Raw genomic sequence first — 23350 nt, 5'->3', positions numbered from 1 at the left:
GTCATTCCCAAAATCAAAGACACAAATCTATCTAGAGCAGTAAGCTTGAAATCATGGCTAGGAAAGCAGAGACCTCTCCTTAGCCATAATCTGCAAGGTGCAGGTTGCAGAAAACATGGCTTTTTTTCCTGTACCTTCCATCATAATCTCCTCTAGATTTCTACCTCATTTCTACATATTTCTTCTTAACACTTGGCATCTTTTGGCCTGCCAATCTCTATATAAGGCTAAATAATAAAGCCAGGGGAAAGCCAGACTTGTGCAATTAATTTCTGAAAAAACAGCTTCCCACGATTTGGGAATGCTCCCATCCTCAAGAAAAAGGTCACTTGTCCAACCTGTCATCAGAGTAAGTGGGAGATCAGCTTCTTGACAACAACAAATTGCTGTGATTCTCATCTGGAAACACCTGCTTTCACAAATTTTAAATCAATGTGTATCTTGATCTCCACTTCCAACTCGGTGAGATAAAAAGTAAACAAGTGAATGGTACAAAATACAGCAACTGTGTTTGGTTGACCCTAAGCCCAGAGCCACTTCAATACATGGGATCTTAAAGGGGACTATTAACCAATCCATGTCCCCGAGGCAGGGGATGAATGCAGCCAGGGACAGAGGTGACAAAAAGGACTGTCCTTGAGTAATAAGGCAGGTGGTCATTATCTCCAACACCATATCCAAAGGGCTGGTCACTGTGCTTTTACCTCTGGCCCCAGACACAGAACACACAGAGGGACAGTGGTGTTTTCAATATCTATTTGCTAGCAGCTGGGGCTGCCTTTGCTTGGAAGCCTTTCATGGGGAGAGTCTCACACATTGACAATAAGAAGCCAGAGCTTAGAGCTGGAAAGAGAACACTTTGGGCCATGAAGTGTCAAGATGGAAAACCCTCTTTGGAGTACGCCTGCTATCCTTGTCTATGTCATGCCCCACCCCCTTGTACTGGTGGGAATATCAACATTATAGGCCCATGGCGGGGAGGGGGAAGATGAACATTCTGCTGGACACAGGTTTGCTTATGTGGTCTGCCCACTCACAGGGCAAGAGGTCCCACATAAAATCTGAGAGCACAGCACAGCCTCAAACTTTAACCACACGGATGGTCCTAGCCCTACTGCTCAAGGAAATGGCCTCCCCTCCCACAGACACTTTAGATGACCCAAAAATGTCATTCTAAATCTATTCACCAAACTGAGGCTTCCCTAAACCACTGGCAGAGAAACTCAAGATTCAGGTATAAAAATTGAGGCTAATGTGTGGTTCTCTTCCAGGCCCCCAATTTGGAACTGAAGCACTTATAAAGATTTAAAGTCAGTTATAAAAACAGGTGAATTCTCCCACCTAGAAATGGACCATCTATAAAGGAAGTGGAGAAAGACTGTGGGTGTGTGGGTGGGGATTGTAATTAAAGTAGTCAAACTTTTATTCATGGCCAAGGAAGGTACCTATGTTTATTAGACATGTGTATGCATCCCAGACCGGGCTCTCGTAGCTTTTTGAATCTTATTTTATTTAATTCCTCTAGTAGAGCTAAGGAAACAGCTTCAGAGAAGTGACGTACATACTGTCATTTCTGCCCTAGAAAATGCAGTGTGTCGACACGAGAGAAACGCTGGGGTGAACACGAAATCAACTGTGATTCTGGTCTGGGGCTGATGTTTAATCATTTGGAGCCACGTGGCTTTACCCAAGGCCCCGGTCCCGGGGTCCTACATTTAGAGCTTCCAGGCAGTTCTCATCATGACAATGAAATACACATCGGTGTCAATGGATGCGCTCACCCCTGCATAGTAGTTCATAAACTCCTCGGGGGTCACCTGCAGTGGAAAAGTCAGAAACAAAAACAAAACTTTGCTTCCCACCACTTCAATGGAGGCCCATCTCCAGTACCTGTAAATGGGAGGGAAACTTTGGTCAAGGCTTTTTCGTGACACAGATCAAGAAGAGAGCTCAGACAAGAGGAAACAGTCAAGTTGAGGATGACCGTGAGGGGTACAGAGGGGAAGATGTGTAGAAAGTCAAAAATTTCCAGACCAACCTAAATGGAAAGTGAGATACAGGTTCTCGCCTTTCTTTAAGAGCAGGAGCCCATCTGTTTGGATAAGTGCGACTGAAACTCAGATAAGAAACAAGTTTCTTAGCGGTAGTTAGTACGAGCTTTCTGTGACACGTCAGAAATAGCGCCTCAGGTTCTGGGTCAGGGCAAATAACGTTTCACCTTTCAGAAAGTGGGATTCTGTCCTGTGGATAAAGAAATAGATTTCTAGTGAAGTACTCCATGGCTTCATGCTTTTTTAAGATAGAACTTACTGGTTTCAAGGCACAAAGTGAGTAAAAAAAAAAAAAAAAAAAAAAAAGAGGCACCCGCTGCTCCATGCCTCCCTGCCTCACCCAGGGTGGGTGCTCTCTCCCTCCTGTGCCTATAACGGTCTCTTTGGAATATCAATTAATGTGTTTACCTAGGCTAGAATTTTGTATTACTTTCATTTTAGAAAGAAGAAACAATAGTTGTCAATCTTATTTTTGACCAGGTGTAGGCAATATGTACACTGTAGTCCAACCATACTGGCTGACGTGGCTGGGTGAGTCAGGGAAAGAACTGTCTTCCTGTTTGGCTGAGCTCTCTAACCAATCAGTTTAGCCCCAAGTACAGCCTGGCTTACAGGGGAGGACACGGAGACAATAATGATGGCCGTTTAAGAAACGGATTGTTCTCGAGTGAGTCCTCAATTTGAAGTGTCGCAAGGGATTAAAAAACATCACAAAAATTGAAACCCAGAAACAATTCAAAACCCCTCTTCCACAGAGTGCCCACCTATATCTTCTAAGAGTCATAGGAGCTGATTAAATCACTTACCTTTTTTTGCTGCAATCAGAAGTGAACAGAGAAAAAAAAGTCACAGGACCCATATTTCTCTCCCTGTACCTACCCCTCACACAGCCCCAAAAGAGTAAATGCAGAAGGAAGGAAGTCATTGGACTGAACTAATAGTTAAGCTGGGCTTTTCAGTGGCCTAGAAGTAGAAGTAGATATGTGCATAGCTTTTACTAAATTAGAATACCATCAATTTCTCCTTTCTTCAATCTCTTTACTTATTACATCCTCCTTTGCATCCCCCCTTTACCTAGCATCAGACCCCATCTGAGAGTCAGGTCACATAAAACTGGACATCAGAGCTAAGACATTTGATCACTCCGGAAAAGGCCATCAGTTATTCTAGTGAGGTGTCTGCTTGTTTCCTGAGACTCAACTTATACTGAGGATAGCCTGAATCACAAATCCCATGATTTCCCCAAGTTGCCTTCAGCCTAGTAAATCACTTTTTGGTAATAATGACTACTTAATTATTTTGTTGGACATTAGTAAAAAGTAAGAAAGTGGACACCCCTGCCCTTGGTCAGCCTCTTGACTATGCCACCCTTAGTGATAGAATATTTATCATATAATGGAGAAGGTCCCACATGGGAGCAATGGAAATATTTGAGTCATGATACAGAACACAGTACCTTTTTCTCTGCTTAAGACTGATTTAAAAAAATCATAAAATAAGTTTAGGTTATTTATATACACTCAGTAATATATTTAAAATAATTTTAATTACTAAAAAAAAATCTTCTATGAGATAGACTAGACAACAAGACCCATATTCTCTCAAGGCTAATCTGCTTCTGAGAGATTTTTTAAAAAACATTTGTAATTGTAAAATAACATATATAAATGAAAACTTTTTCATACCTAGATACTAAAAAAATAAGAAGTGAAAGTTTCACCCAACCAGGGTGGGGTTTAGAGATAGAATAGGAGAGAGCGTGGCGCCTGAGTGGTTCAGTTGGTTAAGCGTCTGACTCTTGAGTTTGGCTCAGGTCGTGATCTCAGGATCATGAGATCGAGCCCTACCTTGGGCTCCATGCTCAGCAGGGAGTCTGCTTGAGATTCTCTCTCTCCTCTGCCTGTGCCCCTCCCCCTGCTCACACGCTCTCTCTCCCTCTCTCTCTCTCTCTCTCTCAAATAAATAGATGAATCTTAAAAAAAAAAAAAAGAATCAGAGTGAAAAAGGTTCACTTCATACATTATTTGGTTGCTTTCATACCTCCATTCACATGGTTTCTGGTGCACAGGGTGCTCTGAGGGTAGGATGTGGAGATTATTAGTACAGGATCCGTTATGTCAAAATGCATGACTACTGTAAACCCCAGGAGCCTTCACGACTACTTGAGAGCTTAGCTCAGACTACTAAAAGTTCACAAATTTGAGTATAATACTTAGTTGAGGAGTCTACTAAATTTCTTGCCTTATTTTAAATTCTGTCTTACTTGGATATCAGTTATATTTTTTAACCATAAATGAGTGCACTGGCTTCAAACGTAGCTATGCTTCACCATAAGAAATCTTAATGTGTAAAACAACTCAATTTGGAAAAGATAAGTTAAGAACTAATTCTTCTGTTTATAAAAGAATTTACCATGGAGTTTCTTTACACCCAACAGTTCCTTGCGCGTTTGAAATATGATTCAATGTACAAAAGTCTGAATCACACATCACTTTTCAGAAACATTTTCATTATGTCTTTCGGTGAGATCTCCCTGTAAAACCCTTAGCACAATACCCAGTAGATAAGCAGTCAATAAATGATCCGGATCCATAATTATGCCAATGAGGTTCATGTCCATATTTTATGTAGTAATTAGAAAGAGGCACTTCTGAATCTTTTAGAGACAAGGATCTCAAATATAAATGTGAATAAGCGTCATCTGGAGCACTTACTAAAATTGCAAATCCTTGATCTCCACCTAAAAATAATCAGATTCTGTAGTTCCGGGGGGCACCCCGCAAGGTACATTATTAAAACATACCCCCAGATGATGATCATGCATGGTCAGCTGGGTATTAATACAGGGTCTGTGATACTCAGGTGATAGCAAATGCTGTAACTGCTAAAAACCCCAGTGACCTTTATGAGTATTTGAGAACTTAAGATGGCTTGTTAAAATAAATGTCAAAAGGGACAGGGGTGGGAACTTTAAATCAGCTGAATCATAACAACCGGCCACTTTGACTTGGGTTAGAGCAAAGGGCAGCTGAGGTTTCCCCTGGCAATGAGGAGAAGGAACCACCTGCAGAGAGAAGGCAAGTACACCCTGGGATCGCATGTAGAGGTGGGCTAACTTGGGGGAAATGGCAGTTGACTATTTTTCCACTGCCATTTCAGAGATCAAAGGCCAGCAATGTTGGAAGAAAACATATGGTTCAGTTCTGTTATTTCTGTCCCTAAGTATTAGGCTGCCCTACAGAATCTAGAGCCCCCCCTTTCTTTTAATCCACATCTGTAATCACCTCAACTAAAAAGAAGGGTATTTCTCCGTCCCCAGCAGGAAAATGTCAGCAGGAAGGAAATAAAAGTTTGCCTTCCTAGTCCCCTAACCCCTTGCTAATAAGACTTACCATGAAGTTTCATAGAAAAGTTGGGGGAAATTCCCTTCGGGAGGGGAAGCCTTGTTTCCTATCCATATCATTGCCATCTTTTCTTCCTGCCCAATGCCCCACTACTCCAACCTGTGTGACACAGGGGAGTAAGGAAGAACCGTCCCCAGGGTTCTGCTGCTCTGACTGTCAGCCAAGGAGAACACTCCCTTCCCCATCATCAGAGCCTCTGAGACACTTAACAGCTGAACTGGGGCCAAGTTCAAAAGTCCAATCACGGCTGTTGACAAAAGCCATCTCAGCCTGGACACAGTCGCAGAGATACAATGCCTTACCCTACCAAGCTATGCATTTGTAACTTGAAGATACCAGTTAATGGAGGTGGGGTTGTGACTTTTGTTCTTAAGTTCATTGTAGTTTCGAAATGCAAGTTAATCTCAAAGCCCACTATAGAGGAAGTCAAAGTAAATTCTGTTCCCTGACATTCCCTTCACTGAAAGCCTCCCTTAAATGGCATTCCTACACAGCAAAATGTGATGACAATGTTGTGAGTGTGAGTGTGAAAAGCACTGCCACCTCCTGAAACACCTGGTGAATCATATTCCAAAAAATTAAATTATGGTTTCATTTTGAAGTTCAATAGGCTTTGTTGTAGTCTAGTACATTGGAATGTGGCTGGCTAAGTATGGTAACCAGGAAACAGAGTGTTAAATCAAAATATCACATTCTCCAGACGATGGGTGTTTAGCTGTATGTGGATCCCTTACCAATATATTGCACACACATATATCTTATCACGTTCTCTCCCAACTTTCTAGATAGTCTCTGAGGAAATATTTTACCTCTATTTATAAAGAATATGTTATACGTATTTCTTAAGGCTTTGGACCTATTTCCTAATTACAATTACAAATTTGACAAAAGAAATTCCACTTAAGCTCCTGTACTTACCAATCCGTCTTTGTCATAGGGTGAATCAAAGTTATCCAGAAATTTCCTGAATACTTGTTCCTCGGTCCATTCTCCATTCTGATACTTAGGGTGGTGTTTTGCGTTATATACCTCACGAAGATCTTCAATTGTTATAACTCCGTCTCCAGTCTTGTCTAACTTCCTAAAAGCTTGCATAATTACCTCTTTTCTGGCTCTAGACATGGGAGGCTAGGTAAATAGAAAACAACACACACACAGACAACACAAGTAAATGAGCTTGTTTTGTACCATACATCATGAAATAGCTACTTCCTCTCAGGGTTGCATGAAATGGTCTGCACGTTTGTTTGTTAACAAACATTTTAACAAATGTTTGTTAAACAACATTCATGACAATTACTCCAAAAAGTCCCTAAACCTGTTATCAGTCTCCTTCCCACCTCCTCTACAGTACACTGACAACTTCTGAAAACAAAACCTCAAAATAGCCAACCCAAACCATGTGAAAGCCAAACTCAGCAGATACACTGATTCATGAGGCCACTTACTCTTAATGTAAGAAGAAATTCATTGAAGTCTATTGTTCCATTTCCATCTTTATCAAACCTCCGGAAGAGCTCCTCTGCCTCTTCCTTTTCCATGACCACGGCATAATCATTTAGCCCTTTCACAAATTCTTTGAAGTCAAGGGTTCGGTTATTATTGTCATCCATAATTCGAAACACTCTAAAGAAAATACACACATACACACAAAGAGAGAAAGAAAAAAAAAAAAAAACAGAGAACAAGGTGTAAGGATGAAGATTTAAAAATAAACCACTTTCAAGGTTTTTCAAAGTAAAATGCAGAAGCCCTAGATTCTGTTCTCTACCCTCCTTCCAAAATTGGAGAGCCTCTTCCCAGCATCTCATAAAATAAGACGTACTATGTGATTCTAATTCTATCACATTCTGAAAAAGGCAAAGTTATAGAGACAGTAAAAAGACAAGGGGAAGGGGAGAAGAGAATAGGCAGAGCACGGGGGATTTTTAGGGCACTTAAACTATTCTGTATGATTTTATAATGGTGGATACATGACCCTATGCACTTGCTAATGCCCACAGAACTTTATAGTACGAAGAGTAAACCCATTTTAATGTGTACAGATTTTCAAAAAATTATTTAGGAGGTCAGGAGAACTTAACTCAAGCAGACAGTGACAAGAGAACCTAACTGTATTACAAAAGTTTGAAACAATCTCACTGAAGGTGGGGGTGGGGTATGCTGACTTAAGTACCTGTGGAAATGGGTAGAGTCCGTAGGACCAAGGGGCAAGGAACCACACATAAGCACTGAACTCTGGTTGATAAAGATATTGCCCATGGAGAGTTGAGTTAACAATTCTGATATGCTATAAGGTGTACTGGAATTGAACAATTAAGTAAACAGATGGCAGATAGTGGAAGCTAGGTGTATCACTGTTGAAATGGGAATTTAGATAAGCTAGTTAAGTGTCTGACTCTTGATTTTGGCTCGGTCATGATCTCAGGGCGGTGGGATGATCGAGCCCTGCGTTGGGCTCTGCACTCAGTGCAGAGTCTGCTTGTCCCTTCCCCTCCCCCACCCTCCCCCCACCCCCTGCCCACCGCTTGGACTCTCTCTCGAGTAAATAAATGAATAAATAAATAAATAAAATCTTTAAAAACCAGGGGAGAGAGATAAGGCACAGGATCTGACCACTGGAGGCTAACAGTCTCTTTCCCCTTGGATTTCCTGGTCTTGAGGGCTTCTCACGCTATCAGAGGGTCCGAGGACAGGCCTTATCGAGCTGGGGGGATATTCACTGCAGTGGGATTCTCTCCCATGGCCGCCCCAGTGGCGAGCAAGACCAGACGGCCTGCGAACAACCTCCTCCCTCTTCCACACCCGCCGCTGTTGTCACGGCTGCCGGGAGTGTCTCTCTCCCTGTCCTGCTGGGTGTCTCCGGGACCTGGGCATGCCTCTCCCGTCACCTCCAGCTGTCCCAGGAGCTGTACTCTTCTTGTCGCAGACACAGCCTTGCTGAATCTGCGACGAAGACCTAAAAATTGTCACAAGGGACTTCAGAGATCACTTCTTCCAAACTGCATTTTACAACTAGGGAACGGAGACCCCAGGAGGCCAAGACTTGCTCAAGGTCATAGGGCGGGTAATAGCCTCACCTGCCTGTGTTCTGCCTCTTTACTTCGTCCCCCTGCTACCCCCTGGCCTGGATCTTACCTGCCAAGTCCTTTGATGCCTGCAGAGCCCCTGGCCAGGCACTGCAGTCGGAGTCTTTCAATGGGGTCAGTGGCCGTGGTGAGCTTTTTCTTGGCCTGGATTGCCATCTCTCGATCGTGGCGAGCTGTCCCTGCCATCTGAGAGGAGAATTCACAGCACCTTAGCAGAGCTCGAGCCTCATCACCTGCTTCTGGCTGGGCCAAGGGGTCAGCAGCCTCTTCCCAGAAGGAAAACACTCTCATCCACTTCCCCAGGAAAAGCCTCGAACCTCCCAGAATTTCCAACTTTTGGCTAGACCAACTATGTGCCTGGTGTATTTCTTGCTTACTTATCTAGTCCTGCGGACATCTGACTTCTCCAGCCTGGACAACAGTTATAAATAAACAGCCTTTCCCAGATATACTTTCATCTTGCCGAAACCCTCCTCCTGCCATAAAATGAAAAGTCCCACCTCCCTATACTATCCTTTTTGAGCCACCCTTCTAGGCTTTATTCTTGTATTTAGCATTCTACATATTCCCTTTGACACCACATTTAGTATTCTCTTCTTTGGTCTAAACATTAACTTTTATTGTTTCTGTCTTGACTGAGATTCTCCACGCTGGGCCTTCATAACTCCTGCCCATAACGAGCAGGTTTTAACAGGTCAGTGTTCGTTGATACCTGGATTCTTAAGACAGAAAATGGTAAATAGACACTCTCTCTCTCCTGACAAATAGATATAATATCTTTTTTTGTCTACAGTTTGGCTTTTGTGTTTTAAATATTCAGAAATAGGAGAGGGTGGGTAAAGGGCAGCTCCCTCCTGAGAGGTCCCTGAGCCAGATACAAACTCCTGCAGTGAGCTTGGGTTTCCAGAACCTGCAGGACAGTGGAAAACACTCTGGGCTTGGGGGCCTGGAGACCCAGGTTCTAGTCCAGACTCCAACCCACTCCCAGTGACATCTGAGTAAGTCTCTGGGCCTCTGGTTTCTCTTCCTCTGTCAAGTGAAAGGATTGGATTAAACGATCTTACACTTCCTTCCTGTTCCAAAAAGAACTAATCCTCCTATGAGCTCACTGACCCAGTAAATGAGGGATTCTAGAAATTACTTGTCTTAATGTGAGTTGTGAATGAAGGAGCAAGACAGTTGAGGGGTAGGCAGACACAGCATTTAAGTGCAGAAAGGATGGTGTTGGGATGGACCTGCCCTTGGCTCAAGGGCCTCCCCCTCCCTGGCCAAGTGCTGGCACTTCTCCTGAGGGCCACACCAGGAGCGGATTCTTTTCAGCGGGGATAACAACCCTCAGACTCATGCTCTCTGAGGCTATTCCTCTCCAATACAAGCTGTGAGTTCTCCCCACAAAGATGTCATTATTTAACTTTAGAGAGAGGGAATCTCAGACTGAAACCTGAGACCAGAATAGATAAGTCAGGGACAGGAATGCTCAACTGCCTCATTTCCTACCGCACCTCCTAAGAGCCGACTTAAAGGTTCCCTCCTTCTTGATCTGCATTCTGATTCCCACGACATGAATGCACCTGGGAGGAATTCTTCTCCGTTCTCTTGGACACCAGGGCAAGAAGGAGGCCTTTGTCTGTTAGGTCTTGGCTGCTTCATTCCACATCAAGAAGAAACAGCTCTGCTCTGCCCAAAGCTGGGTGGATCCTCCCTCGCTTCCTCCAGCACCGACGGCACAGGTTTACCAGAATTCCAGATGGCCACCCGCCACACTTTTGGAGACCTCCCTCTCCGCTCCTAGCGGGCCTGTACAGACAGTGTTCAAACTCATCCAACAATCTCACCCATGGCCCCAAATCCCCTGTCTTCCTGGCAGCATTAGCTTTCTTAAAACCTGCGTTTTCCCGTTACTATTTTGTCACCTGATGTCAAGCTGACAACTCCTGGAACTTGATCCCAGCTTCCAGCCCTAACGCCACCCCCATGGAAGGCTTCAGCCACAGTCAGAACCCTCTCCAATACAAGCACTTCCTACCCTTGACCTTGGGCTGCTAGTGGCACTGGCCCTGGCCTCACCCCACCTGTCCTCTCACCACAGGAGCTGGAATGGAAGCAATCAGCAATCATGTGCCCTCCTCGTTCTTTTTTTTCTTTTTTTTTCTTTTTTTAGATTTTTACTTATTTATTTGAGGGAGAGAGTGAGAGAGAGAGAGAACATGAGAGGAGGGAGGGTCAGAGGGAGAAGCAGACTCCCCGCTGAGCAGGGAGCCCGATGTGGGACTTGATCCCACGACTCCAGGATCATGACCTGAGCCGAAGGCAGTCACCCAACCGACTGAGCCACCCAGGCGCCCCTGCCCTCCTCATTCTTAAACCCGCCTCAGGGTCTGCTCCTTCCCCCTCGCTCAGCGCTACCTGCCCAGTGGTTGCCCCCCGCCACTCACCTCCACACCCTCATTTCCACTACTTGCCCCCTGCCTTTTGCACCCCGCCTTCCCCGTTCTGGTTTGCCACACCAGCAACAGTAGGCAGGCAGGGAACGGAGAGACACATAGGCTAAAAACCAGTAATGGGGAGAAGTGAGATCTGGCTCCCATGTGTGTCAGAGACAGCATGAGAAAGAACCCATGTGGGGCTCTTTTTACACACCTTCAAGATAAAATTAAGAACATCAATCGCCAATGTTTATTGCGCCCCCACTACGTGGTAAGCGCGTGCCCCGTCCTCACAAACACCTTAGGAGCGGAATTGACAACAGAAACTCAAACAAATACACATGCATCATGTTCGCAACAGCATTCCTCACAGTAGCCAAAAGGCAGAAACAGCCCAAATGTCCATCCACAGATGAACAGATGGACAGACTGTGGTTCCGCTTGTCCAAGGCCACCAAGTTTTCAGATGCACTACTTCCATGTGGACCCAGGTTTGGGATCATATTAACACTGCATTATCCTCTACTGTTCCCACGCTCCTGGCCTGGTCCTTCTGTGTAATAAGTGTAAACTTGACCCATGTGAGAAGAATCGACTCATTCACTAATTCCACAACTATCTGTTGGGTAGATACTGTTGGTCAGATTCTGCTAGGTGCTAGGAACCCAAAGATGGACTAAGGTCTGTCCCTGTTCCTCGGGAGCCCAGATTTCACTAGCAGGTGGAGAAGGGGATCTACCCATGGGTTTTTAGGGTAGAGTGAGAAAAGTACAAGATTAGTGCCTCAGCAGAGAGCCATGGGAATTGGGGAAGTGACCTCAGATCTGGGCCTTGAGGGGTGAGTAGCAATGCAACAGGCAGAGAGCAGGACAAAGCCACTAATGAGAGAAGAAACTGCATGCACAGAGGCAAGAAAGTAAAGCCAAATAACAGAATATCATTCCGTTATAGAAAGCACTGAGGTATGGACACCATGCTACAATGTGAATGAGCCTCAAAACCATCATGCTAGGTGAAAGAAGCCAGACACAAAATGTCGTATACTGTATGATTCCATTTATAGGAAACATCCAGAACAGTCGAACGCACAGAGAGGGAACACAGACTGGTTGTGGCCAAGGCCTGGGGGAAGGCGGCAATGGGGAGTGATTGTGTAACAGGTATGGAGTTTTTTTGGGGGGTGGGGGGTAATGAAAATGTTTTGGAACCTGATACAGGTGGTGGTTCCACAACATTACAAATGTACGGTATATTTTTAAATGACTGATTTCATGTTATGTAAATTTCATCTTAATTTAAGAAAAAAAAAGCCCTATGAGTATTTACAGCTATGATTTCTATTTCACAAATAAAGCAAGTGGGGCACCGTCGGTGTGGCTCCCAGGAATTCACACACCCCGTTAGGATGGTGAGATGGCCCCGAGCCCCTCCTCCCCAGCAGACTGGGGAACTAAGGCATAAGCTGGGAAAACAACTTGCTCCAACGTCCTAGCTGACACCCAAACGTAGACCTTCTGACGTTCAAGCAGAGCTCTTTGTACTTCACCACGTTTGTGAAATAAGACAAAAGAATCTCAAAGCACAGTTCGACCCACCCACCCACAGGAGAGCAGGGCAGAGTCCAGGAAAGCATCCTGTGGGTTCTAGCTCCCGCGGCCGACCCTACACAGTGACCACGCACATGGTGACCTCTGGAGGTGACTTTGGTATATTCAGGAAGAAGAAGTCCATTCTCTCCTGTCATGATTCTTGAAACGCCCATGTTGACCATTCGCTTTCATCACTTAAGTTACCCAGTTCATGGACAAACAGCTAGTATGTTCTGTGTGCTGTTTTCAAGTCACAAGTGTCAGAGAGGAAGGATGACTCTGAGAAGCAAGCCCTTGAATAGCGTAGAATCTTAAATTTGATTGAAGATTAACCACTGAAGTCCCATGGTTAAGCAGGACAGGAAACAAAGTTTGGTAAGAACTGGGGGTTTCAAAGAAAGCACAACAGGGAAGGGTTTGGGCGAAGAAGGGTGACACCCTGGGCTTCTGGGGTGTGCATTAAGGCTCCAGGCACCTGGGCAAGAGTCTGTCCCCAAACGTGCGTCACCGATATCACCGCACGGCATAAAGCGTCCCTTGACTGCAGAAGACCCTCCCTGAGCCTCTAGGAGCCCGCCGGATGACAGCAGAGGCGGTCCAGCCCGCCCAGGGCTCGGCCAGGAGAGGATGCCCTCCCCAGGCACGTGGCCGCAGCGCCACCTGGTGTTGGCACCGCATCTGCGCACTTCTCCAACAAATGTTTATAAAGGGCTTAGTTTAGAGCGGGTCACTGGGTTAGACTGGGGAAGGCATAAGAAACACAGTGTTTCCAGAGGAGGTGGGGAGAGAGCAACCCACTACTCAGCCACCGCAAATCAGAAGAGGGTGGCTAACCTGCCTTGGAGCGGAGCTCTCTGAAGACTTCTCAGAGGAGGTGATGTCTAAGCTTTAATCCTAAAGGAAAGAGTGGTTATCCAGGCTAGGGTCGTGGGGGACGGAAGAAGGAAGGGCACTGTGCATTTCCCAAGTGCCAAGGCCCAAGCGAAAGAGAAAGTGGTATAATTACGGACATGCAAGTGTTCTGGCAGGATTGCCGCATGGTGGGCGGGTGGTGAGATGAAGCCGTTGTTGGGATGGGGGGCGGATATGGGAAGGGGAGATTTGGAGAAAGAGAACACTGGGCAGGTAAGCAGGCAGCAGATCACAAGGAGCCTGGGACACATGCTGGGCAGTTTGGATCCTGTACTGAGAGCAACAGGAGACCACAAAGGGCTTCAAAGAGGGAGTGACAGTTGGGTTGTCAAAAAGCCCTCTGATTCAGTGTGGACAACGGGCGGGAAGGTGGCCCAGACTGGGGACAGCCAGGTGAGAGGTCCCGCTGACTGGGTGAGATATTGGCAGCGGGGACGGAGAAAGGAAAAGAGATCTGAATGTGTGGAGGAGAGGGAGGGCTCGGCGGTGGCCGCCAGAGCTCTGGCTTTCTGCTCCCCCCCCCACCCACCCCACCCACCCCACCCACCCCCCACGGATGAGGAGCAAGAGGCAGAGACCTGGAGATGTGGGGCACAGACCGGGAGGAGCCACCAGCAGCAAAGCCAAAAGAGACTTTGCTACAAGGCTTACCAGGTCTCCTCACACGGGAGCGAGTTAAGGCTTCCTCATCCCACCGTCCTGGGGCACAGCTGCCGGCCACTGCCAAAACGCTCTGCTTGGATTTCAAAAGAAGCATTGTGAGGCAGGATATGGAAAAGCAAAATGGCATGGAGGTCTGTCTCTTCATGAGTCTCACTGAAAAGTCTTCTTGGCTGAGTTCAGAGACAGATTGAAACTCACTGAACCTTGGAATGGCGTTAAGCCCCAGGTTGTGGTCTTTGGTGCCCTCTTGTGGTAATAAGCTGAATTACATCTTGCTCGTGGCCATAAGTTGAGTTAGGTCTCTGTCTCTCTCTCTCTCATGAGACTACACCCAACAACCTGCACACTGACGTGAATCTTAAAAGCCAAAGCGACAGCCCCAGGAATCATTTATCCAGACATCCATAAAGAGAGAGCACCAAGATCTTCCACATCCTCTTTGATGCAATACGTGGAAACGTTTCACTCCACCCTCTAAAGCACACTACCCTCTTTGTTTTCCGTGACATTACACTTCTGGGTTTTCCTCTTTCACAAAAAGGGTGGTTGCGTGAAGATGCAGAGGGAGCCGAAGCAGGTTTAGTCAGGTCAGACAAACTTTAGAGAAGGGGAGAGTTAGCCTGTAAGAGTTGGAGGGGAGGACAGAATTAGGGAAACATGGTAGAGGGAGCAGAGGGGAGGTGGGCGGTGTGCCCAAGAGGAGGAGGGAAAGCAGTTTGGCCTCGCCTGGCTGGGCAGGGATGGGCGTGCGCCACGATGATGGGACCTGGTTTTGCCTGGACAGTCCTCCTTGCACCCCCACTGCTTGGGGTGCTGAGGCAGGGGGACAGGGTATACAGTGAGGGAACCTCCCCGTGAGGAGGTCACACAAAGCCCGGCCCTGTGAAAACAGTAACCATCCAGTCTTTCCAAAGACTTCTCCTGCCTCTGAAGGCCATCAAGCCCGGGCCGTGTCGTGAGTTTTGCCTTAAAAACATTTTTAGGCATTTCTGTAACTGTTAAACACCTGCGCCATTACACTAACCATTTCAATAGCAAGGGACCCAGAGTTGCTATATAGTAGCTCCGTGTGATTTTAAACATTCTTCTATTTAGAGAAAAGAAAAGAGCAAGGCAATGTCACAAGTAGGTAGCGGCGGCTTAAACTGTAGAGCTTCAAACTCATTCTTAGGAGGTCAAAGACATACTGGCCTTCTCTCAAGCCAAACCTTTCCCCATCTTCCAGCTCAAGCTTGACCCGGCGCCTAAGGGCCATCCCCATGGGGAGGGAGGACATGCGGGGGTCTCTAGCCTTTCTCTACTTGGGAATGGGATGTAAGACTCAGATTTTGATTTAGACTCAGTGCATCTTCTAATAATTGAAATGTCATCCAGGGGTGGGGTGAGACATACAACAGATGGTGTTTGAAGGCAATGGTTGGGAAATATTAAGCCATCTCTACTGACTCCATCCAGTCCATTCGATAAACTAGTTACTGCTATGGGATAGATGGCAAAAGCCTGTAGTTCCTCAAGAGTTTCCCTTAGAAAATGCTCCTCTGGAGTAAATTAGATCCCAGGGCTCAGAATAGCCTAGCAGGTGGCTAGGAGGTGTCCCCTCTGGGACTGAAATGAAAGACTCAGAAGATTTGAGGAAAGACATGATTTCTGCAGTAGAGTCCTGGGAACCCACACCCCCACCCCCAGTATAATCACAGGTGTGGGTCAGTGTTGTTGACATCCGGGGGGGGGGGGGGAATCCTTCATTGAACCCATCTGAGCTCAATTCAGCTAACCAGACCCTTAGCATCTCTAGCTACTAGCAAGGGGCTGTGCTAATTATTCAGGCGGTATTATAGAGCTGTGCTACCAGCGAGGTATGATTTCACCCACCCTGCCCTCCCTCCCCATCCCCAGGGGATATTTGACAATGTTTGGAGACATGTTTGGTTGTCACAACAGGGGTCTGGGGGTGCTACCGGCACCTAGCGAGTAGAAAGAAGCTAGAGATGCTGCTAGAGATGCTGCTAAACATCCTACAATGCACAGGATGGCCCTTGACAACCAAGAACCCTCCAGTCCAGAATGCCCGAGGCTGAGCAGCCCTGCTGGAGAGAAAGAACTAGGAACATCAGGGACAATGAGAGCATTAGAGGTGGTGTTGGAAAATAAATGTCCATGCCCCACCCCAAGCACAGGAAGTTAGAATCTCTAGGTGTGAGTGCAGGGATTGGCTCGGGGCTCAACAGGGAGCTCAAATTCACGGCCCTGCAATCAAGACCCTGAGCTGAGATGGAGAGTCAGACGCTTAGCTAACTGAGCCACCCAGACGCCCTTCAGAGGGTTTTAATGTGCCCCAGAGTTTGAGAATATACGCAACAGGAGCTACAAGGTCCCTCTAGTGGCAGGAGTGAGACCTTGAAGGGAGGGGCTAGAGGAAAGGTTACAACATAACCCAGGATAAACAAACTGAGGGTTCTAGAGGGGAGGGGGGTGGGGGGAGGGGTTAGCCTGGTGACAGGTATTAAGGAGGGCACGTACTGAACGGAGCACTGGGTGTTATACGCAAACAATGAATCATGGAACACTACATCACAAGCTAATGATGTAATGTATGGTGATTAACATAACATAATAAAATTAAATTTTAAAAAAATTCAGGCATGAAAAGAAGTGGTAGTAACCACAATTCTAACCGCTCCTGGGGCCACACCCGAGGCTCAATGTTTTACGTGCGCGAGCACAAGGCCTCAAGTGGCAGGTTCTATCAAATATTGCCGCCCTATTCCAGGAAGTCGGCACTGACCCAGAGAATCCGGCTCACTGGCCCGAGAAAGTGCCAGAGGCAGTGGCAGAGTTATCTCTGACACCTGACTGTGCTCTGCCTGTCCCCACATTCAACAGCGACATCACGGGGCTCATACACTGCTTTGGGAATTCAGCGAAGGTCCGTGAAATGAGAAGGAAAGCAAAAGCTTCAAGGAAGCCACTGCCTCGGAGGGCTGGAAGGCTTTCACTGCAGGGGAGGGAAGGGGGGAGCAGAGCAGAGCAAAGCCAGGCCACAGGAGGGTCCTAAACACACCCCCCTCCTCCTGCCTCAGGGTCCTTGCTCAGTTCGTAGAGTGATGTACAAGGTGTTGGGTTTTCGTTTTTTTTTCTGAAATCTAAATTCAAAGCTACTGCGCTGATTATCTTCCATTATATTTACTCTTTTCCCACAAATTATTTTTAAAATTTTTCCACAGCATATGAATAGAAGAAACAGCTGGGTTTTGTTTGGATTGCTAACTTCCACGTAGATCTGAAGTATGACAGTGTGTAATCCATACTTTAACGACATTAGCACACTGGAAATGAGATGTCACTGAAGTCTGGCATCTTATTGGGTTCTCTCTGTGCCGAAATACATTTTCTCAAGATGTGTAAAATTCAGGCTTTAGCTGTTGTCCACAGGCACGTTTCTCTAGAGCCCATGTCTGCTCAATCATAGTCTTTTATTCTTTCTGCTGATCTTTGGGATGTGATTTAAGTCCTCACGTTACTGTTTATGATATGGCATGATTTGAGAATAATGTTTTATAAATATCAGTGTTGTAAAGTGTCTACTTCATACATCTGCTTGAAATTTCATTTTATTAATTCAACCAGGGCTGGGATTCAGGCTCAGTAAGGTACGTGGCTAGGGTGCAATGTTTAAGGAGGCCCTCAATCTCAGGACTGTGCAAATGTCAACCTTGCACTTGCCCAAGCCTAAGAGTCAGTGCCTCCTTAAATATTGTGCCCTAGGTGCCTACTTTGCCTCACCCTAGTCCTGGTCCTGAAGTCAACATATGTTTATTGAACACCTGTTATGTGCCACACAATAGTAACGAATGAGGCAACCAAGGTCCCTTCCAGGAGTTTCCATTCCTCAGAGTAGTTTTAACTTTGTTGAATTTGAACTACATCCAAACATTGCAACTGGTTTATTCTAAGGTCATTCCAATCTCCTGTGACTGCTGCATTCCTCTTTCAGTTGGGTGGCCACGTGAATGAGTTCTGGCCAGAGACTCAACTAAAAGTACTGAGGATTCTGGGAGAACTCTTCCATCTTGTTTGCCACTTCCTGCCTTGAACAAGAATGCAATGTCCGGAGACGTGGCAGCCTTTCTGCAGTCATGAGGAAAACCCCAAGGGAATCACAGAGGATACCAACTTGTAGTCCTAATATCACTGTGCTGCTGAACCAAGTCAGCAACTGCCTAACTCCACACCCCTGTCATGAGGAACCTATTTGCTTAACACACTATTGGTCAGGTTCGAGTCCATGTCCCAAGAAAGTGTGATCTTTCTACCTTGCTGTTGTGTTACCCTCAAGGTCGCCTCCAGTTACAAAAGAACATAGCTGTTCCCACCGTCGCACCCACACCCCAGGCAGCAGGGAAGAGTGAGGACAAGAAGAGTGTACTTGGTAGCTGAGTCATCCCTCCTTAATGGCTCCCACAGGACTCTGCCCAACTCCTTCCACTGACATCTCATTGGCCACTCCCACAAAGGAGGCTGGTGCTATGGTCTGAATGTTCATACCCTTCCAAAATTCACAAGTTGAAGTCCTAACTCCCAGTTTTAAGGAGGTGGGGAATTTGGGAGGGACTTAAATCATGAGGGTAGCATCTTCACGAACGGGATCGGTGCCTCATAAAGGAGGCTCTGGAGAAATCCCTTGCCCCTTCTACCACCTAAACAGCAGAGCGAAGGTGATGGCTCTACACCAGGTAGAGGGCCCAACCATGCTGATGTCTTGGTCTTGGATTCCTAGCCCGCAGAATTATGAGAAATACATTTTTGTTTTTATAAGCTGACCAGTCTGTGGTATTTGTCTAGAACAGCCCGAACAGATAAAGACAGCTGAGAAACCTAATTTTGGGCTGGGTACTTTGCCATCCTTCAGGTTGTGTTTATAAAGAAGAGGAGACTGGCAACTGGCAATTTCTGCCACAGTTGGCAGAAGAAATAGAGTCCTTCCAGAAAGTGTGTGAGCACATCCAGATCAGTTTATTCCACAACATCATGCGAAGCAACCAGATCACCCTGATGGAGGAGATGTGAATCATGGAATCAGAAGTTAGCACATTGATGATTTCTGGTCTCTCAACCTCTGTTCCCCCAAAGCAACTAAGATCCACCTTTCTCTGGGCAGTTAGCGAGAAGACCTTGCGTTTAAGCCAACATAACCTAAAATGATCTAGACCTGGGGACATCAAACCACAGCCCATGGGCCAAATTTGCCTCTCCACCTAGTTTTGTAAATAAAGTTTTATTGGAAAATAGCCACACACATTTGTTTATGTGTTATCTGTGGCTGCTTTCATGCTACAACAGCAAAGTTCAATAGTTACTGCAGAGACCTGGCCCACAAAGCCTGAAATATTAGTTTGACATTGATCAGATTGCTCTTTCCATCTTCTCAACCTATGCCACTCTCCTCCACACCTTGTCTTGAAAATCGCAGTAAAACTGGGGATGAACTCACTCACATCACCTGCCCCAAGTCTATAAAGGTATAGACTGACTTTGTCCTCCCTCCCCCGAAGGAAGGGAAAATTGCCTCCCGTCTAAGGATAAACCCCACCTACAACACAAATTCCAACCCCTCTTCAACCCTCAGCCATCAGTTATGCCCCTTTCCTCCCCTCCACCAGCTCCTCTTTTTAGTTCATGAATCTGCAGTGGTCCCTCCATCCTAGACTGCCTCTAGCTCTCTCCCTCCAGAGCCCAACTATCTGAAGGAGTCTCGCACTTCTCCACTTTCTCACATCCCCTTCATACTTCAGTCCACTGCAGTCTGGTCTCCACGGAGCATTCTCTCAGAAGCACTGCCAACCTGACTGCCAACTTCAACTGTCACTTCTAGTTTCTATTTCACTTTGCCCAGCAGTTGACTCTATTGATCATTCTTCCTTCTTGAAACTTCTCTCTCAGTGTCTATGCATCTACTTTCCTCTGTCTCCCTTCCTCTCAGGTCTGACCTATTTTGCCTCTCCCTTGTCCTCTGCCTGCTTTTTTTTTTTTTTTTTCTTCTTTTTTATTCATGAGAGACAGAGGGGGAGAAAGAGAGAGAGAAGCAGAGGGAGAAGCAGGCTCCCAAGGAGCAGGGAGCCCGATGCGGGACTCGATCCCAGGACCCTGGGATCATGACCTGAGCCGAAGGCAGACGCTTAACCATCTGAGCCACCCAGGCGCCCCCTCTGCCTGCTTTTTAAAATGCTGCTGTTTCCCAGGATTTGACCTTTTATCCTCATCATGCTCTCATGCCATCCCATGGCCATTTCAGCCACATCCACTGACAGAATGATGACTCCCAAATCTTTATTTTAACTCATGCACTGTGCTAGCTTCAGAGTCAGATTTCAAATTTCCCACAAAATGTGTGCACTTCAATGACCTACAGACACCTCAAGTTTAATGCTCCAGAACCAAGTTCATTATCTTTTCCTCTTATTCCTTGCCTCAGGAAATCATACCACCATTTCCCCAGGTCATTACCTTAGACTCCTCCTCACACTCTACAGGGAATCAGCAGCCAAGTCCTGTAGACTTTCACCACCTTGACACGCCTTGCCTCTCTGTTCCCTCCCTCACCTCCATTGCCATGGATACCACCTTAGTCCAAGACCTGGTCACCTCCCATTTCCACTATTGCAGTTACCTCTTAGCTGATTCCTTGTCTCTAGTCTTCCTCCCCTCCAACCATCCTCCAGATAACTGTCAAAGCAATCTTTAAAAATTGGAAATCTGAACTTCACACTCTAAAAAACCCTTTGGTGGCTCCCCACTGTGTGCAGGTAAACAGCAAACATCTTAGCATTTGAGGTCTACACTGGCCCTGCCTGTCTCTCCGGCCTTGTTTCTAGTATTTCTCCACCCCTTTAAAATCTATTCTGCATTTATACCCACTCACATTCCCCAAACACCCTATGGTTTTCTGTCCCTGTGCCTTTATACATGCCATCCCACGTTAAGGAATACCTTCCCTCACTTGTTGGCCTAGAGAAGTCCTGTTCTTCCTTGTAGAGTCACTATGGTGAAGCCTCACATAACTACTCTCGCCAGAGTGAAACAGCTTGCATCTTTCTTTGTATAATCTGTGCAAAACCCAAACAGTGTCCATGTTGAATCATGATGCAACTCTTCGCTTTCAGAACCGCCTCTCCCACTAGACTAGGAGATTCTTAAGGGCAAAGGCTGTAAACTTTTTGTCTCCTGTCATATCATCAGCACTTAGCAGGATGCTACTAGATTGCTACTGGAATTGATCATTGCTATTGTTAGTAGATCATTGTTATTTGAATATAAATAGAAATTAATGTCCACAATTTAAACCTCAATGTTTAAGATGCACAGTTACAAAATAAAGACATTTCTGTAGTGATAAGATTTTGGTTAAAAAAGAAAAATAAGAGCTCTAAAAACAGGAAACAATTTCATCTACTTAGTATGATTTAACTACACCCCAGACTAAAGGCAAGATAAATGGTACTGCTATTTAATAAGGTCCTTCTCAATTTTGTGATCAGTCAAATCAGCTCTACAATTTTTAGCAAGCTCTGTCCAGCCCACTTTAATATGAATTCTGTTTTTGTTTTTGTTTTTATAATCTAAGTGGTTAGTTCAGCAGGGTATGGCAGAAATACCACATCTTCCAATGTCGGAAAAACCAAGGTCTGAATCAAAGCTCAGTCTCTTAATTGTATTATGAGTTGGAGATATTTCATCTTCTTGAAGTTCGGTGTTTTCAATGGTCATACAAGCTAGTGGAAGCAATTCGCCCAAACACTTCACACTTCGGTACTCTGTACATAGTGACTGCTCAGTGATGTTTATTTCCTTCCCCTTTACAGAATAAAATTGATTTCTGTACCTTTTTATCTGAGCATTTCTTCACAGAGATGGCAAATCCTCTCCCAGAACCACGCGCTTTTCTCCTTAGACTGACAACCAAGAACTCATCAACTGCTGGTTTTCTCTTTAGAAAGTAACACCTTTCAGTCTTCTCTTTCTTTGTTTAGCTAAAACTAAACAAAGTGGTCAATATAATAGATCAAAAACATTGATTTACCTTAAATGCCAACCTGCTGCCACCAGTTGCTGGGAACTGAAACTACGGACGCTCTCCCCAGGTCTGTGTCTGGGAGGGCTCAGCCCCTACTATCCCCCTTGGCCCCTACCCAGTCACCTTCCTCCGCGGTCTTGCTGGCCGCCCTCTTGGCGCCGATTGCACAGTTTGGACTCACTGAAGCAGAGTCACAGCCTGATTGGCTTAGCTCACTGTCAATCCCTACCCTGGCCCCGCCTTTTCTCAAGTTTACACTTTTGTTGCCTAGGAAATGCGGTGGCTGTGAAAGCCCAAGCAGTTTCCCGGGGAAGGAAGCCAGCAGGAAGTGTAGCTGGCGATTGTTTGGTTTCAAGGACATCAAAAATTGCCTCTTGGTTGTATAAAATAATGTTCAGCAATAAATAAATAAATAAATAAATAAATAAATAAATAAAGTTCAGCAAATTGCCTTACTCCATTACGCAATCCCTTCCTGCCCTCTGTTGCCTCCAGATGGCATCTTGCTAGGGTGTCTCATTATCTCTCAGGTGAGACTTAAAACCTCAACACACAGGATGCCACGTGTAATTCTAAGTGATTCAAAGTCCTCTCTTTCTGCACAAGTTCACACTGACAGGATGCCATTCCGTACTGTTTCCGCCCTTGCTGTCTTTTCTCCTTTCTTCTCCTCCTTCTTCTCACTTCTCTTTTTACACTTGTTCCTTAGCAATGAATTTGCCACATTAGAAGCCGTCTCGTGTCCCGTTTAGAAAAGAGTGCCTAACTCACGCTCTCCTTCATTCTTGTACCCCTGACATCCACCCGACCTCATCATTTCCACCCTTTCTCTCCCTTCTGTCATGAAGTAGTCCAAAAAACTAGAACTCTAATGATGAAGACTGGAGTTCCACATTCTCTTCTGCATTGTACATTATGTGGATTCTCAGACAAGTGTGGCCATTGATTTCTATAATCTCTACAGAGGACATTATATTTGTCTTGTTCACTTCTCACCCTGGCCCTGGAGATCAAAGAGGTGTATTCTCTGTGGATTTTAATAAAGATTTGCCTTGGTTGAAGGAATTTCCATCGGAGTGTGGTTTGAGGAACAAAAAGGGGCCACTTGCAAAATAAGTCCTTTGTCTCTCTTTTAGGATAAATGC

The 23350-nt window shown here is 45.8% G+C and overlaps 1 protein-coding gene across 11 annotated transcripts in view; it reads right to left on the bottom strand.

Annotated features, from left to right (window-relative positions):
• The window catches only part of CAPSL (calcyphosine like), a 28122-nt gene extending 5707 nt beyond the window's left edge, over positions 1 to 22415 (bottom strand). For 3 of the 11 annotated variants that reach the window (XM_027605188.2, XM_027605187.2, XM_027605189.2), the window contains exons 1-5: positions 22212 to 22336; positions 8594 to 8730; positions 6904 to 7081; positions 6374 to 6583; positions 1714 to 1817 (exon numbers count right to left, since the gene is read on the bottom strand). In XM_027605188.2, the coding sequence (XP_027460989.1) occupies positions 1716 to 1817; positions 6374 to 6583; positions 6904 to 7081; positions 8594 to 8730 (627 nt within the window). In that variant the 5' untranslated portion in view covers positions 22212 to 22336 and the 3' untranslated portion in view covers positions 1714 to 1715. Of the gene's footprint in view, positions 1 to 1713; positions 1818 to 1856; positions 2242 to 6373; positions 6584 to 6903; positions 7082 to 8593; positions 8731 to 14122; positions 14205 to 22013; positions 22168 to 22211 lie in introns of those variants that run through there. The other 8 variants (XM_027605192.2, XM_027605180.2, XM_027605191.2 and 5 more) reach the window with 6 other exon arrangements.
• Between the last annotated feature and the right edge of the window lie 935 nt (positions 22416 to 23350).

Source organism: Zalophus californianus, chromosome 5, assembly GCF_009762305.2.
Source record: "Zalophus californianus isolate mZalCal1 chromosome 5, mZalCal1.pri.v2, whole genome shotgun sequence".
Classification (NCBI taxonomy): domain Eukaryota; kingdom Metazoa; phylum Chordata; class Mammalia; order Carnivora; family Otariidae; genus Zalophus; species Zalophus californianus.
Note: the sequence above shows the minus strand (reverse complement) of the source record. Positions and strands in the feature narration are given on the sequence as shown.